Here is an 18,430-nt window from a genome sequence, read left to right on the forward strand (position 1 = left end):
ATGTGAAGGATCCTGCATCATCACATTACAGGCCTGATAATATAAACATAGGAGTTTAGGAATAAATGAACCAGATCACTCTCAGAGTCATTATTTTCATTAAGAATAAAATTACTTCCTTTTCCCAAATTTAGAACTATAAATACATGGCTTAAAAGTAGAATTCTAGCAAGACTTGAGAAATGACAAAAGCCATGGTTACAATGGTTAACTCAACAATGTGTTGGCTCAACAAAAAGAGCTACAAACTCTCAAGCTAATTCCAGTTGCTGGTATCTAAAATGGTCCCAAGCTAATGGCAGTCAAGTTCTAGATGTTTTAGCAATAAGACCATTCCTTTGTACAAGTACTCCAAACACTGCTAAGATTGGGGGTGGCATGGAAAGGTTGTTCTCTACTACATCTTACTTTTTCTCACATATAAGGAGAGTAATATAGGGACTGGGTACCTCATTCTCCTATAGCAGTATCGAGTTTACTTGCAGCTATGACTAGCCTAAGCACACCTATCCATGGGTGAGGAGACTTAAGGAGAACATGCACATCCCTTTTCCTGACCCTTTTCCTATATATTTTATTGCCTTCTTTCTCTACTAAACATTACCAGAGGTTTTGTTTGTACTCTTCAACCTGACAGGAAATGATTGTATACATATTGTTTCTCTTACCAAGAAGAGATGCACAACTAATTAAAATATTTATCCAACAGCAGTCAAACTTATTTGTACAAAAGTATTTTGAAAACAATAAACTCTACATAAAGTAGTTTTAAATTAGGGCAAAGTAAAGCAATAATAGTACTCAGAAATGCAGATATTATTTTTCTTTTGAGCACCTACCCCCAACAGATATTTCTATGTAAAATCCTCAAACTAAGAAATTGAAGAATGAGTGTGTACTGATTGTTTTATACTTCAATAATCACTTTTTCTAAATTACTATTACCACTCCATTACTGAAATGTTAATCAATGTTGATATATAACATGGAAGATAAGATCATCTCCTCTCCTAACAGTTTTGCTTATTAAAATAACAATTTTTTCACCATTGTCATACAGCTCTTAAAAATAAATAGCTTTTACTAAGGAGCACATTACAAACAATTTTCTCACTTAATTCTCACAAAAATACAGTAAGTTGGCATTCTTTCTTCACTTAAGGAAAGGAACACTAATGTTATAAAACTTTTTGTGAAGTCACACAGCAAATAAAAATAATTGATATTAGGACCTAGATTATTACACCAAAATCAAGTGTTCTTTCTACTCTACCACAGATATCTGTTGTAGGTTGATTGCATTAACAGCCGAATTCTTCATCTCTCCCAGTAACTATAACCTGAGCCATACTTTGTTTTTCCACTTACAAAAGAGTTTCTCTGCTTCAGATATGGGCACAGTCATGGAAATAATGCAGTAGAGCAGTGTAACTCAATCTCCAGTTTTCTGGTCAGAGGAGGAAACAAGGCAGCCCTGAGGAACTAGAGGGTACTAGGGAGATGGCAGAGACTGGGGAGCTCAGGAAAGCAATCTGATAATGTTGTTTATGAATTTCTAGGTTCACCACCAAGCTGTGCACAATGTGGATCTCAACCACAGTAGGCTATAGTCTTTAAGAACTGAATAAGATACAGATCACAATCTAGATCTCAGACTGGCTTCTGGGTGTTACATAATGAAACTGATATGATACAAACATCACTGTAAAGGTTTTCAAAAAGGAACTGTCATTGAAGCTATGCCATGGAAGGCTGATGAGAACATATGGCCTGAACCCAATCGAGTGAACTAGCTGCTAAAACTAAAATATCAACATTCTCCATAGTATTTAAACAAAACATAGAGTCTCATAACATACAGAATTCAATTAAAAATTATTTGACATACAACAGAAAAATTTCAACTCGCACAGGAAAAGACAATCAATAGACGCCAGTGATGAGATGACAAAGATACTGGAATTGGAATTAACTGACAACGACCTTATAGCAGATAAAGTAAAAATGCTACAAGTTGAAACTAATGGAAACATAGAAAGTCGCAGTAAACACATCAAAAATATGAGTAAGAACCAAGTGAGAATAGTAAAACTGAAAAGCACACTAACCAAAATGAAAATACACTGGTATGGTACAATAGCAGAATTGAGATGACAGCCAAGATGGCAAATATCTCAGCTATATGGGTCAATTCTGTTGCAACAAGTCAATTCTGCTATTATAGTACAAAAGCAGCTCCCAAATAACACATAAACAAATAGTTGTAGCCATATTCTAAAAAATTCTATTTATAAAAACACATGGTAGGCCAAATTTGGCTCTGACCATGTCAGCCTCTGACCATGACATGTCAACCTCTGACCATGATAGACCATATTGCAGGTCACAAATGAAACATTATCAAATAGGAAAGAATTGAAATCACAGTATGTGCTCTGGTCATAAGGGAATTGAACAAAAAGTCACTAACAGAAAAATAATAGGAAAATCTCCAAACATTTAGAAAGTAAATAACATATTCTGAAACTTTTAATCATAGAAAAAGACTCAAGAGAAATTAAAAACTATTTGAACTGAATGAAAAAAAAAATGATATCAAAATTTGTAGTATGTGGCTAAACCTGTACTTAGAAGAAAATTTATACCATTAGTGGGTTATATTAAAAGTGGAAGGACTCAAATCAGTTACTCAAGGTTATACTTAAAGAAACTGTAGAAAGAAAAGCAAAATTAATCAAAACAAGAAATCATAAAGACTGAGCAGAGACCAATGAAGCCAAAGGGTTGTCCACTGAAAAGATCAAGAGAGTTAAAACTCTAGCAAGACTGACAAAGAAGAAAAGAAAAGATACAAATTATCAATATCAGGACTAAAAAAGGGAATATCACTTCAGGCTACCCAGGCATCAAAAGGATATTAAACACATACTTTGTATATACATATGGTAAATTCAACAACTTGGATGAAATGGATCAATTCTTTGAAAATTAGAAACTGCCAAAACTCATCAAAGATAAATAGTTCTATACAAATTTAAAAAACAGAATCTGGCCAGGTGTAGTAGTTGACACCTGTACTCTTAGCACTTTAGGAGGCCAAGGCGGGAGGATCACTTGAGCCCAGGAGTTCGAGACCAGTCTGGGCAATTTAGTGAGACCCTATCTCCACAAAAAATATAAAAATTAGTTGAGTGTGGTGGTACATGCCTGTCGTCTCAGCTACTTGGGAGGCTGAAGTGGGATGATGGCTTGAGTCTAGGAGATTGAGGCTGCAGTGAGCCATGTTTGCACTACTGCGCTCTGGCCTGGGCGACAGAGTAAGACCCTGTCTCAAAAAAAAAAAAAAAAAAAAAAAAAAAAAAAAGAAAAAGAAAAGAAAATCCAGAGAAGAATAATGTTTGAGATGATGAAAATGCTAATTGTCCTAATGTGATCACTATACAGTATTTGTATCAAAATATCACTATGTGCTTTATGAATATGCACAATTATGTCAAGTAAAAAGAGGAAAAAAAATAAAATAGAAATTTCCACTCTAAGATAGTATCACTAGTAAGTTTTTTAAAATGATTAAAGACAAAATAATACCAAATGTCAACAATCTCTTCCAGAAAACATAAAAGAACCCTGAAACTTCCCAACTCATTACACAGATGCAAAACTCTTCAATAAAATACTAGCAAGTGGAATTAATAAAATATCAATGCATATAAAAAAATACATCACTAATATTTGAATTTTATCTTTAGAATATAAGTTCACTGTAAGATTAGAAACCCAATAAATGTTAATATATACATTGAAGTAGAAAAGTATTTAATGAAACCCAAATCTATACGTGATAAAACTCTCAGTAAGCTAAGAAACAGAGCCTCCTTCAACCTGATAAAGGGCATCTACAAGAAAACTACAGCCTATATCATACTTAATGTGTGAACAAGGCAAAGATATTGAATCTTACCACAGCTATTTAGCATCATACTGGAATTCTTAGCCAATAAAATAAGTGGCGAAAATAAAAAATAAAAAGAGTATTTAGATTGGAAAGAAAGGCAGACAACATGTCTATGTAGAAAATCTCAAATAATCTAAAACAAAAACAAACATAAAAACTTTATAGAAATAAGTGAGTTTTTTTTTTAACAGGATTAATAGTTAACCCTGTTATATGTTAAAGGCTTAACACACAAAGATGAATGTTTATAAAACAGAAATGAGAACTGAAATTAAAAAGCAATATTATTTATAATAGCTTCAAAATAAATAAGATACTGAAGTATGAATCTAACAAAAATCTGATCATGAACAACTCAAAGATCTAAATAATGGAGATATATGTCACCTTTATGAATCAGAATAATCAACATAGTAAAGTTATCAGGGCACCTCAAAATATCTGTAAATGTGATGCAATTTCAATCAAAATTTGACAATATTTTTTGAGGACATAGAAAAAGTAACCTAAAACTTAAATGGAAAGACAAAGCAACTAGAAAATTCCAACTCATTTTGAAAAAAGAATAAAATTGGAAGAATCACAATATCCATTAAGGCTTACTATAAAGCTGCAGTAATCAAGAAACTGTGGTATTAGTGAAGGTATAGACACATGTATTAATGAAACAGAATACAGTCCAGACAATCAACACACATGTGACCAACTGATTTATGACAAAGGTATAAAGACATTTCAATGTGGAAAGAAGAGTTTTTTTACGACAAATAGTGTCGGAATAATTGGACATGTATATATTAAAAAAGTGAACATTGACCTAACCCTTACCTTAGATGAGAACTAACTCAAAATACATCATAGGTCAAAATTTAGAATGAAAAATTATAAAACTTTTAGAGTACTATGCTAAAAGCATAATCCATAAAAGAAGAAAAGTGATAATTGGATTCCATCAAAATGAAATACTTCTGCTGAACAAAAATCCCTGTTACGAGAATAAAAAGACAAACTGCAGATTGGGAGAAATCATGTGCAAATCACTAACAAAGAAGGAGGATTTACTTACGAGATATCCAGATTTCACCTACTGCCACAGTGCGAGGCTCAAAGATAGACAAATGGACTGACTGAATAGAAAGAAATACTAGAATCACACATATAAGAATAGTTGATGTCTACTACACAAATAGAACAGGGTAGAGAACCCAGAAATAAATAAAGCCACATATCTAAAACCACCTGACCTTTGACATAGTTGACAATTACAAACAATGGGGAAAGGATATGCTATTCAATAAATTGTCAGTGCAGAAGATTAAAATTGGACCCCTTCCTTTCACCACATACAAAAAATTAACTGAAGATGGATTAAGGACTTAAATGTAAGACCCAAACCAATAAAAACCCTAGAAGAAAACCTAGGAAATGCCACTCCGGATATCAGCCTTGGGAAAGAATTTATAACAAAGTCCCCAAAAGCAATTGCAACAAAAACAATAATTGACAAATGGGACCTAATTAAAGAGCTTCTGCACAGCAAAATAAACTATCAACAGAATAAACAGACAACCTACAGAAAGGGAGAAAATATTTGTGAACAATGTATCTAACAAAGGTCTAATATTCAGCATCTATAAGGAACTTAATTCAAAAAACATATAATCCCACTAAAAAATGGGCAAAGGACATGGACCCTTCTCAAAGGAAGACACACATACAGCCAACAAATCTATGAAAAAATGCCTATCATCACTAAACATCAGGAAAATGCAAATCAGAACCACAGAGAGATACCATCTCACCCATCAAGACGGCTGTTATTAAAAAGTCAAAAAACAGATGCTGGCAAGGTTACAGAGAAAAGAGAACACTTATATACTGCTGGCGGAAATGGAAATTAGTTCAGCTACTGTGAAAATCAATTTGGAGAGTTCTCAAAGAACTTAAAAGAGAACTTCCATTTGATCCAGCAAACCCACTACTGGGTATATACCCAAAGGAAAAGAAATCATTCTACCAAAAAGATACATGGATCCATATGTTCATCATAGAGCTATTCACAATAGCAAAGACATGGAATCAACCAAGATGCCCATCAACAGTGGACTGGATAAAGAAAATGTGGTACATACACACTATGGAGACATACATGCGGCCAAAAATCATATGAAAAAAGGTCAACGTCACTGATGATTAGAGAAATGCAAATCAAAACCACAATAAGATACTATCTCACACCAATCATAATGGCTATTACTAAAAAGTGAAAAAGTCAGATGCTGGCGAGGTTGTAGAGAAAAAGGAATGCTTATACACTGTTGGTGGGAGTGTAAATTAGCTCAGCCATTGTGGAAGACAGTGTGGTGATTCCTCAAAGCCCTAAAAACAGAAATACTATTCAACCCAGCAATCCCATTAATGGGTATTTACCCAAAGGAATATAAATTGTTCAATCATAAAGAAACACGCATGATGTTCACTGCAGCAATATTCACAATAGCAAAGACATGGAATCAACCTAACTGTCCATCAATGACAGACTGGATAAAGAAAATGTGGCACATACACAACCATGGAATACTATGCAGCCATAAGAAAGGATGAAATCATGCCCTTTGCAGGGACATGGATGGAGCTGGAGGTCATTATCCTTAGCAAACTAACATGGGAACAGAAAACCAAATACTGTAAGTTCTCACTTATAAGTGGGAGGTAAACAATGAAAAAACATGGACACATAGAGGGAAACACACACTGGGGCCTATTGGAGGGTGAAGGGTGGGAGGAGGGAAAGAATCAGGAAAAATAATGAATGGGTACTAGGCTTAATACTTGGGTGACAAAATAATCTGTACAACAAACCCCCATGACACAAGTCTACCTATATAACTGTGAAAAAAAAATAAATTGGACCCCCCAAATCACTAAGCTTAAAGAAAAACTCAAGCTGGAAACTGTTTAAGGCAAACCTGTCTCCCATTCTATTCAGCTATCCCTGTGCTCACTGAGGTAAATGCATATCTGATGCCTCCTTTAGAAAGGCTAATCAGAAATTCGAAAGAATACAACTGTTTGTCTCTCACCTATCTGACCTGGAAGCCCTCTCACTGCTTCGGATCTTCCTGCATTTGTTTCAAGTTATCCTGACTTTCCAGACTAGACCAATGTACTTCTTACATATATTGATTGATGTCTCATGTCTCCCTAAAATGTGTAAAACCACGCTGTGCCCCGATCACCTTGGGCACATGTCAGGACTTCCTGATGCAGTGCAATGGGTGTACATCCTCAACTTTGGCAAAATAAACTTTCTAAATTAGCTGAAATCTGACTCAAATTTTGGAGTTCATATAACAAACCTGTACATGTACCCCTAAACCTAAAATAAATGGTAATTTTCAAAAAAAGGAAATGTAGCACATAAGCACCATGGAATACTATGCAGCCATAAAAAAAAAAAAAAAAAAAAAAAAAAGAAATTATGTCCTTTGCAGTAATGTGCATGCAGCTAGAGGCCATTATCCTAAGTGAAGTAACACAGGAACAGAAAACCAAATATCACATATTCTCACTTATAAGTGGGAGCTAAACACTGAATACACATGGACACAAAGATGGGAAAAACAGACACTGGGACTGCTTGATGAGGGCAAGTCAGATGGAAGTATGGGTTGGAAGACTATCAGGTACTATGTTGAATACCTGGGTGACAGGATCATTTGCACACTAAGGCCTAGTGACACACAATTTACCCATGTAACCTCTCTGCTCACATATCCCCAGAATCTAAAATAGAAGTAGAAGAAACAAAAAAAGAATACATAATGTATACTGAAGGTACCATGGCAACAGGGCAAGGATGGTAATTTCCGTAAAACATGTTGAAACAACTGGATATCCATATATTTTTTAAATGTCTTCTAAAACAAATCATCTAAAAATTAATTTTAGGTGAGATCAAAATGAGGAAAACAAAACATTCATGCTTATAGAGTATAACGTAGGCATACATCTACAAGGCTTTAAGATAAAGAAGATCAAGAAACACTCCTTAAATAGTACACAAAAAACACTAACCATAAACGAAAAACAAGAAATTTCATTAGTAAGATATAAAACAGTAAGTTATAGCTTGGGAGAAGATACAACACACATATGAAATAAAGGCCTAATAACGATCATAGTATAAAGCCCTTTTATAAATTCACAAGAAGGCAAACAAACTAAAACAGTTTTAAAAGATGCTCATAATAATACTTCACAAAAGATTTCCAAAATGGAAAAGTTGTTCAACATCATTAATGAAGAAAAATCAAATTAAAACTACTCTGAATACTACTACATAATCACCAGAATGGCTAAAATTAAAAAGACAATTTCCAAATGTTCATGTAGACATGGAGTCATGTGAATGGTCATAAACACCTGGTGGGTTTTAAATCTTTGCAAGTACTTTAAACAACTCTTGGGCAGTGTCCACTGAAGTTGAAATACCTATAGGCATATCTCAAAGATATAGCAGGTGCAGTTCCAGACCACCACAATAAAGCAAATATTACAATAAAGTGAGTCACACAAATTTTTTGGTTTCCCAATACATATTGAAGTCATCTTTACACTATACTGCAGTCTATTAAGTGTGCAAAAGCATTATGTCTAAAAAACTACAATGTACATATCTAAATTTTAAAATACTAAATTGCTAAAAAATGCTAAGAACCATGTGAGCCTTCAGCAAATTGTAATCTTTCTGCTAGTGGAGGGTCTTACCTTAATGTTGATGGTTGCTGACTGATCAGAATGGTAGTTGTTGAAGATGGCTTTGGCAATTTTTTAAAAAATAAGACAACAATGAAGTTTGCTGCATTGATTGACTCCTTATTCAGAAAAGACAGCTCCATAGTATGCAATGCCACTTATTAGCATTTTACCCAGAGTAGAGATTCTTTTAAAATTGGGGTCAATCCTCCCAAAGCCTGCTGCTGCTTTATCAACTAAATATATATACTGTTTTAAGTTTTACAAAAAGTAGATTTTTTTTTTTTTTTTTGTTAACGGTTAGGGTCTCACTGTGTCACCCAGGCTGGAGTGCAGTGGTGCAATTATGGCTCACCGCTGCCTTGAACTTCCAGGCTCAAGGGATCCTCCCACCTCAGCCTCCTGAGTGAGTAGCTGGGACTATGGGTGTGTGCCGCCACACTTGGCTAGTTATTTTATTTATTTTTTTTATTTTTTGAGACGGAGTCTCGCTCTGTCTCCCAGGCTGAAGTACAATGATGTGATCTTGACTCACTGCAACTCCTGCCTCTCAGGTTCAAGTGATTCTCCTGTCTCAGCCTCCCAAGTAGCTGGGATTACAGGCATGCACCCCCATGCCTGGCTAATTTCTGTATTTTTAGTGGAGATGGGGTTTCTCCATGTTGGCCAGGCTGGTCTCAAACTCCTTACCTCACATGATCTGTCTGTCTCAGCCAAAGTGCTTGGGATTACAGGCATGAGCCATCATGCCCAGCTTATTTTTATTTTTAAATGGGGTCTCACTTTGTTGCCCAGGCTGATCTCGAACTCTTAGCCTCAAGCCATCCTCCCACCTTAGCCTCCCAAGTTGTTGAGATTATAGGAATGAGCTACCACATTTGGCTACCAGGAGTAGATCCCATTTCAAGAAACCACTTTGTTTGCTCATCTGTAAGAAGCAACTCCTCATCTGTTCAACTTATATCATGAGATTGCTGCAATTCAGCACACCTTCAGTCACCACTTCTAATTCTAGTTCTCTTGCTATTTCTACCACATCCACAATTACTTCCTCCAATGAAACCTTTAACCAATCAAAGTCACCCACGAAAGTTGGTTAGAATCAACTTGTTCCAAACTCCTGTTAATGTTGATATTTTGACCTCCTCCTATGAATCATGAATGTTTTTGATGGCACCTAAAATGATGAATCCTTTCCAGAAGGTTTTCAATTAACTTTACCCAGATCCATCAAAGGAATCACTATACATTGCAGCCATAGCCTTACAAAAATGTGTTTCTTAAATAATACGACTTAAAACTCAAATTAATTTTTATCCATGGACTGCAGAATAGATGCTGTGTTAGCGGGCATGAAAACAACATTCCTCTCCTTGTCCATGTCCATGACCAGGGGCACTGTCAATGAACAGTAATATTTTAAAAGGAATCTTCTTTTCTGTGTAGTAGGTCTCAACCATTGACTTAGAATATTCAGTAAACCCTGCTATAAACAAATGTACGTCATCCAGACTTTGTTGTTCCATTTATAGTGTACAGTCAGAGTATATTTAGCATAATTCTTAAGGATCCTAGGATTTTCAGAAGGATAAATAAGCATTGGCTTCAACTTAAAGCCACCAGTTGCATTAGCCCCTAACAAGAGAGTAAATTTCTCCTTTGAATCTTTGAAGCTAGAAATTGATTTCCCCTTTCTAGATGCAAAAGTCTTAGATGGCATCTTCTTTTAATAGAAGTCTGTTTTGTCTTCTGAAAACTTTTGTTTAGTGTAGCCACTCTTATTAATGATCTTAGCTTGATCCTCTGAATAACTTGCTGCAGCTTCTACATCAGCACTTGCTGCTTTACCTTGCACTTTTATGTTATGGGAACAGCTTATTTCCTTAAACCTCATGAACCATTCTCTGCTAACTTGAAAATTTTTGCAGGTTCCTTACTTCTGTCAGCCTTTGTAGAACTGAATAGAGTTTGGGCCTTCTCTGGATTAGGCTTTGGCTTATGGGAATGTTGTGGTTGGTTTCATCTTCTATCTAGACCACTCACACTTCCTATCAAAGATCATTAATCTCAGATTACCATAATAGATGTAGTACTAATGAAAAAGTTGGTACTAATGAAAATATTGTGAGAATTACCAAAATATGACACAAACATAAAGTGAGCATATCCTGTTGGAAAAAACGTTGACAGACTTACTTAACACAGGGTTGCCACAAACCTTCAATTCATAAAACACTCAATAGCTGCAAAGCACAATAATGCAAAGAGCAATAAAACAAGGTATGCCTATATGCCTTAAGAACAATTGCACTCCTAGTACAATTGAAGAGACTGAACACATTTCACACCAAAAGACATGTTCATAATACCTTTAATCATAATCACTCAAAACTGAAAAGCCAAATGTTCATCAAAAATAGAGCAGATTAAGTATAGTGTAGAATACGAAATAAAAAAATTAAACCATGGCTATACTCAACAACGCTGATAAATCTCAAAAAATGTAATAATATCACATCAAAGAATTTATATGGTTTGAACTCATCTGTAACAATTCAAAAAGTAAGCGAAACTAAATTATTATGTTTAAAGAAAACACTTAGGAAAATGGTATGATTAGCATAATGGTTAGCTTGAGCTGGGATGGGAGAGTTAATTGAAAAATGCCTTTTGCTACACTGGCAATATTCCATTTCTTGATCTAGGTGGTTTTACATTGGTATACATTTTGTGAAAAATCATTAGGCTCTATATTTTTATTTGGGGTAATTTTCTATGCGTAATGTTTTACATTTAAAAAAAGGTTTAAAAAGACAACTATTTAAGTCGGAGAACCCCTCATTTATCAATAATGGTAGCCAGACACAAAAACTTTCAAATTTATAAATCAGATACATTGATGGGGTGAAGCTTCAATGGCATTTATAAATAGTAAATTTAAATAATGCACATCTCTCATGTTACTAAAATATAATTTAATATAAAAAACTAATTTACATAGATGTGAAGACCATATTATCTAAACTTAATATTAAATATTTTTTCCTAAAAAGAAAAATAATATAGGTATTCTACAGAATAATTATAAGCACTATTTCCGTTACATGCCAACTAAGTGGATTAGAGAGAAAAATGTGTACAGTTGTTCCAAAGAGAAGTTTCCAGGACTCATAGCAAAGATAAAAAAGGACCTGGTTGGTTATGTGGATATACAAAGTAGAATGGTTGAGTATGCCAGCATGTCCCATAGAGTAGAAGACGCAACAAAGAAGACAGCAAGAGGTACGGAATTAGAATGTTTGCTTTCTCAGAGCAAATGCATTTCAATTATGTTTCAGCCTTCTGCTGAGCACCATAACGAGCTTTTGGGTAGTAAATATTTGTTAAATTAAGTATTAGATAAAGAATTCTAAAATATAATCATTGAAAACTTCATCACATTTTGCCTTCTTAAAAAAATCATGAAAAGTTTATAAATTCAAAAATTAGTCCAGGATACTGTACCTGAATAAGTGATGCTGCTTTATTTTGAACTTTTTCCAGCTTTTCCTTTTTTAATATTAATAATTTTCTCTGTGCTAAGACTCTTCGCCAGTATTTCTGAATGATGAGTGCCGCATTAACTCTTTTTCTCAATCTTTGTTTTGCTAGAAAATTGATTACAGCTGATTGAATAATTCTTGCAGCTTTATCTCTCTCCTAAAATAAAAAGTCAGCAAATGTAAATTAAACACTCGCTTAAGACCTTAAATTATTCTTTGTAAGATAATCATATGTTAAACACCAATTAAATTGATCCTGGAAATACAACACCCCCACGCTTCTTGTGTTCATCTTTGGAGTACTGATAATTCCAGGCATGTCGAAAGGGCTGATAGGTGGGCTTGCAGATATGTTTGTATGATGAAACAAAGATTCCTAAGAAATAGTCTAAGATAAAGATCAGACATGTTTAATCTATCACAGATCCTCAGTAATCAAGATAAAGGCTATTTGAAGTGTAATGTGGTATGTTTCTCAGATTTGGGTCCACTAGATTCAGGACTGACTTTTAGGAAAGGGGTGGATTGTATGAAAAAAAAATGTGTTAGAGAATTGTAACAATTTCAACAAAGCAAAACACTAAAGGGGAGAAACAAAATACCTCCTCCTTTAGCATAGAATATATTGTGGTCTTAGGCCACACAAGCTCAAGAAAAAGAGTATAGTTTGGGTTATGAAAAGTGGTATCTGAGATGCCCAACACTCGTGGTCAAAGAGGAGCCAGCTCCCTAGTTATGTTAGAGAACAATACCCCCCATATCTCATTTGTTACTTCTGATAATAAATTGCTGTAAATAATAACATATTCTATGTCCAGCACCATTCTGAACACTTCACAAATAATCCATTTAAATCTCACAACCACCACCCTAAGAAAAAATGAGCAAATACTACTCTTATGATCAGTAGAAAACTGAGGCAATGAGGTTAAGTAGCTTGTTAGTTTATTGGCATTATAGCCAGGATATGAACCAGGCAGTTTGGCTTTAAAGTAACTTTGCTATACTGTTCAACACTAGATTTCTCAATTTACGTCACTGGAATCGGAGACTAGAAAATGAACTATTTCCTCTGGTGGGAAGGAATAACTTATGGCAGAGATGTTTGGCAGCTATTTGTGTTGCTGTCTGGGACAGTCCACCATGCAAGGGTAGGCTCTACACAGAGATGAGCTATAATTCCAATTATTAATTAATAACAATCAGTGGATGGTATCTGTGCATGAAAATTATACAATAGGGGAAACAACTATGGAAATAATAAAATTGTTATTTTTACATATAAAAAAGGTGACCAATAGATTGAAACATAAATACGAAGGAATGGTAAGGGCTATATATTGGATCATTCCTCTGGGGAGAAAGAGTAGACAATTCTAAAATCAGGCTAAGGGAATTATGTGTTTAACAAGTTGATTAAGTCATCTAACACCATTGTCAATGCCCTTCTGAAACCTATGGCCTTTAGGGATGTAGAGGCTCAAGTTAAAAGCACACCCCTATTAGAGTAAATAAATAAATACATAAATCAGTAAAATTTTCAAATGTTGCAGTTCAGAAGTATATTGCATTTGAGTCAAAAGTTGTAAGAGTCAGGGCATTCATGGACAAAAAAGCTAAAGTAAATTGTAACTTATCTCAGTTTTTAGATCATCTCTATAGAACTAAAGTACAACCTTACATGCCATTAGAGAAGTTAAAGACGGAAAGTAAATAAATTAGAAGAGGCAAATATATTACCAAATTTAGCAAGTATTTGAAAATTACATATACTGATGATAAAAGTTTCCATGCCTGTCGTCATTGACCCTTTTTAATCAGACTGTTGTTGAGTCAGCCAGGTACCAGCTTATTTCTTTCATCTTGCCTTATATATATAGGGCCAAATTCTAGGACTTCTTTTGCTCTGGAGTTTATGGCTATTTGTTGACAGGAAGAACTGAGAGCTGTAATGTACCAGGGGATGCTTCAATAATTCATCAGGTAATTTTAGTTACTTGTCAAAGTTTCTTTGTCACTGTAAAAGTTTCAGCCACTTCATTATTAATAGATTCATATGAATTATAACATAAAAGCAAAATATAAAACCTGAAAAATAGCTATCTCAAGTTAATATGTTTAGTAGCTTGTAATAACATAGGAAGCCTGCTGCTTAATGTTCTAAATAGAAAATGGAAAGATATAATTGGATGTGAGGTAACTGTATAAAAGAGGGAGTATGGTCACCAAGAGAAAGGAGAGAAGCAGTGGTCTGACTGGGTACAAGAAGTTTAACCATTAAGTATAGAAATTTCTCTTAATTTAGTCCTTCAAAAAATGGAAACTTCTACTATTTGCATTAAGGAAATAAATCAAGAAAAGGGTTCTCACCAGCAAAAAGTTAAGAAAATTCTACAGTTAATATCAGACTAAGACCAGGTGCAGTAGCTCATGCATGTAATCCCAGCACTGTGGGAGACAGAGTCAGGCAGATCACTTGAGGCCAGGAGACTACCTAGGCAATGCGGTGAAATCCTGTCTCTACAAAAAATACAAAAATTAGCCGGGCGTGGTGGCATGCACCTATAATCCCAACTACTCAGGAGGCTGTGGCACAAGAATGGCTTGAACCCAAGAGGCAAAATCTGAAGTGAGCAAGATCGCACTATTGCACTCCTGCCTGGGTGACAGAGTGAGACCTTGTCTCCAAAAGAAAAAAAAATCTGATTAATATAAGGCTATCTTAAGCAGAAAATAAAAGCAGAATACATATATATTTATCTCATGTAATTCTAAAACTCTCATTTAATGCAATATACAATGGATGAATCAAATAGCTTGAGGACTGGTCAGGGGAGACACTTTCCTGAACTCTTCCAATACCTGTGGAAGTATTGGAAGCTTCTAGGGGAATTGCTTTAGGAAAGTTTTCAGGAAGTTATTCTCCAAGTGATATGTAGGCAGAGAGGCAGATCCTGAGTTTAGGGGCACTATAGGGCACAGGGCATGTATAGTAGCAGAAAAGACCATTTGTGAGTATTAAGACCCTGCCTATTTCCCAAACTTTACTGTGAAGAGTTTGAGTAGGGGAAAAGAAAATTATTTCAATTAGTCTTATTTCCAAGTCTGGTGTGATATGAAAAAACATATATTGTGTTTAAAAGTTGTCAAAATTTAGCTGTTTTACACAGCTACCAAGAACTTTATCATAGATGCATTATATTTCAAAGTTGAGAAGGAATATTGGGTGGAATGTATTTCTGAAATATTTATGATAAATGTTACTAGGCATGGATACTTGTTTTTTTTTTTTGGTTTTCCAAATAAATAAATACAATATTAGTTAGTAGATGGAATAGGGAGATGAAAAGATTGAAATAGTTTGTTCAACTTGATCAAGGAGACCATTTTTTAGATTATTAAAAATAACAATTTTCTCAGAACTTACAAAAAAATGTTTTACATTAATGAAATTTTTGTACTATTGGGGTCACAAAGGGAAACAACAAATAACACCTCTATTTTCATGCCCAGAACCTAACATGTTGAAAAATTAATAGCAGAAACCAAAATACCAGTTTTAAAACTAATAAAGGATAAAGTAGGAGACAGCTTCATGGCAAACAAACTAAGCTTACTAGTTAAATCACAAAATCAGACACTTGATGCTCAGGCCCAGGCAGCACTAGTTGAGGTCAAGCTTCACACAGCACCAATTAAAAAATTAATGGAACGCTCCTGCTCTCTAGAGGCAGGTTAGATTCCAACAGGAGGAAAGGAAGAACTGAGTTAAGCATCCCTATGTATTCCTCACAAATTTAAAAAGCAGATTAAGTTATTCCTCTTCCCTTCTTGGAACAGACTAAGTAAAGGGGTGGACAGAGACTGGAAGATATATCAAATGAAGAGAACATTAGCAATTAGGGAGAAATACTCATACCTTCCCAACCCAAAATACATATACACAATTCATTAAATTTATCTTAATAATGCCATACATCTGTAAAATGTAAAATCACATGAAAAATCAATCAACTGATATCTTAAAAAGTAGAATTCACACTACAGTGGTTTCATATTCTAGGAGTACCTGATGGCGTTTGAGATCTGTTTTTAGTTTATATTTTCTCCACATTGTTTGTATGAGTCGAGCAGCTCTTATTTCTTTACGAAGATCCAAAAGCCTTGCACAAAGAAATGACAAATAGGTAATAACCACCTAAAAAAAACCCACAGAAGATAAAAACAGAATATCAACAGAGAATACAGTACTTACTATCATCTTCTGAGACTTTTATTATTGAATTAATAATTAAGAAACTCTTCTTTTCCTTACCTTTTCATCTGGAATTGTATTTGACATATCTGAATGATTAATCATAGCAGGTATTCCACCAAGGTCTCTAACTGCAGACCTAATCAATTGAAAATTTTTCTTTTCATTTTCTAGGAGCTCTTTGTATAGTTCTGAAGTATTTTCTATCATGCAGGAGGAAAGGAGAAATTAGACAGTTGTAGCTTCAAATCAGACATGGCAAAGAATTGGAAAAGTAACAAAAAGGGACTAACCATGATCAAATGCTTTAAGAGACATATCCAGAGAACTGTCATCAGATTCAGATGATGAATTTAATACCACTGAACCAGTTTGCGTACATTCCACAGTTTGAGTAGTACGCTGACATATAGCATCAAATGGCACATAGCAAGGATGGTAATGGTGGATCAGGTAACATAACACACGGCCGTCTGAGAAAGACACTGTAAAATTCTCCACCTGATTGAAAATGCCAGAAAAACAATTAACTGCATTTAGAAAGTAATATAGACACAATGGTTTGCAGAATACCTGTCAATGGTAGAGGCAGGGACTGGAGTGACAAACCTACACGGCACGTAATGGCAAGGTTGACTGTTTTTTGTTTTTTTTTTTTGAGACGGAGTCTCGCTCTGTCGCCCAGGCTGGAGTGCAGTGGCGCAATCTCGGCTCACTGCAAGCTCCGCCTCCCGGGTTCACGCCATTCTCCTGCCTCAGCCTCCCGAGTAGCTGGGACTACAGGCGCCCGCCCCTGCGCCCGGCTAATTTTTTCTATTTTTAGTAGAGACGGGGTTTCACCATGGTCTCGATCTCCTGACCTTGTGATCCGCCCACCTCGGCCTCCCAAAGTGCTGGGATTACAGGCGTGAGCCACCACGCCCGGCCAAGGTTGACTGTTAAGCTCTAAAGTTTAAAAGAAAGGAATAAAACAGAGTCTCCCCTAGAACCTTATGTGAGATCATGGCACATCCAACACGTTGATTTCAGACTTCTAACCTCTGGAACTGTGAGAGAGTAAATTTCTACCTTAAGCCACCTAGTTTGTAGTAATTTGCTATGGTAGTCTTAGGAAACTACAACAACAAGCAATGAGAGTGAATTCTCATTATTTGTGAAAACTAAATTGTGAATACTGAACCATTGCACAGAGGAGAAATACAAGGTTAGTGTCCTGTGAGCCTCTGGTTATAAAGTTTATCAACCAATTCACACATAACCTTGTTTTACGTGTGTTTCTGATCCAATAACACTAACTCATGGCCAACAGCATTATAATTCATGCCTGCATTAAAATTAGTTAACGCATATATTTTCTGTATATGGCACATCACAGTCTTCTCCTAAGAACACTAGACAGGGCTTCATTACTACAGTTGAAGGCCATTTTAAACAGGGAACTCACCAACAAAAAGCACAAAAATGCAAAAAAGCACAATGCTAAATAGGTCCTGAAAAGATGCTTTTTTACAGTATAAGAGCTGAAACAAAAAGACAGAGCACCACCTTGTTTGACATCAGCTAGCAACGAGTGACTAGGCATTCATTGTCATTCATGTCAATGAATGACCACAAAATACTGCAACTACTAATTTTGGCATTAAAAAGAAATTTTAGCTAGTATGCAAATTCCAAATATGGAATTAATATTGATGATCAGCTTTGTCTCTCTAGTATTCAGTTAAAACATAGAAGATTATCCATATGTTTAACAATTTTTCTACTAATAACTTCTTGGTATAACCATATTGCAAGGTTTACCATATTGAGTTACACATATCCTGTATCACTGTTCCTGTCTTATGTTTGTTACCAGATAGTTTATCCATGTGTTTAGGGGAATTTTTTTTTATATATTTACACTAAGAAGTATACTTCATA

General features: G+C 35.0%; 1 protein-coding gene across 3 annotated transcripts in view; it reads right to left on the bottom strand.

Moving 5' to 3' along the window:
* The window catches only part of LOC105484656 (assembly factor for spindle microtubules), a 65,170-nt gene that overhangs the window by 24,193 nt on the left and 22,547 nt on the right, over window positions 1–18,430 (bottom strand). For all 3 annotated transcript variants that reach the window (XM_024793728.2, XM_011746488.2, XM_011746489.2), the window contains exons 14-17: window positions 16,804–17,011; window positions 16,571–16,713; window positions 16,325–16,453; window positions 12,218–12,412 (exon numbers count right to left, since the gene is read on the bottom strand). In XM_024793728.2, coding sequence (XP_024649496.2) covers window positions 12,218–12,412; window positions 16,325–16,453; window positions 16,571–16,713; window positions 16,804–17,011 — 675 coding nt within the window. The remainder of the gene's footprint in view (window positions 1–12,217; window positions 12,413–16,324; window positions 16,454–16,570; window positions 16,714–16,803; window positions 17,012–18,430) is intronic.

This window comes from Macaca nemestrina, chromosome 1, assembly GCF_043159975.1.
Source record: "Macaca nemestrina isolate mMacNem1 chromosome 1, mMacNem.hap1, whole genome shotgun sequence".
Lineage (NCBI taxonomy): Eukaryota > Metazoa > Chordata > Mammalia > Primates > Cercopithecidae > Macaca > Macaca nemestrina.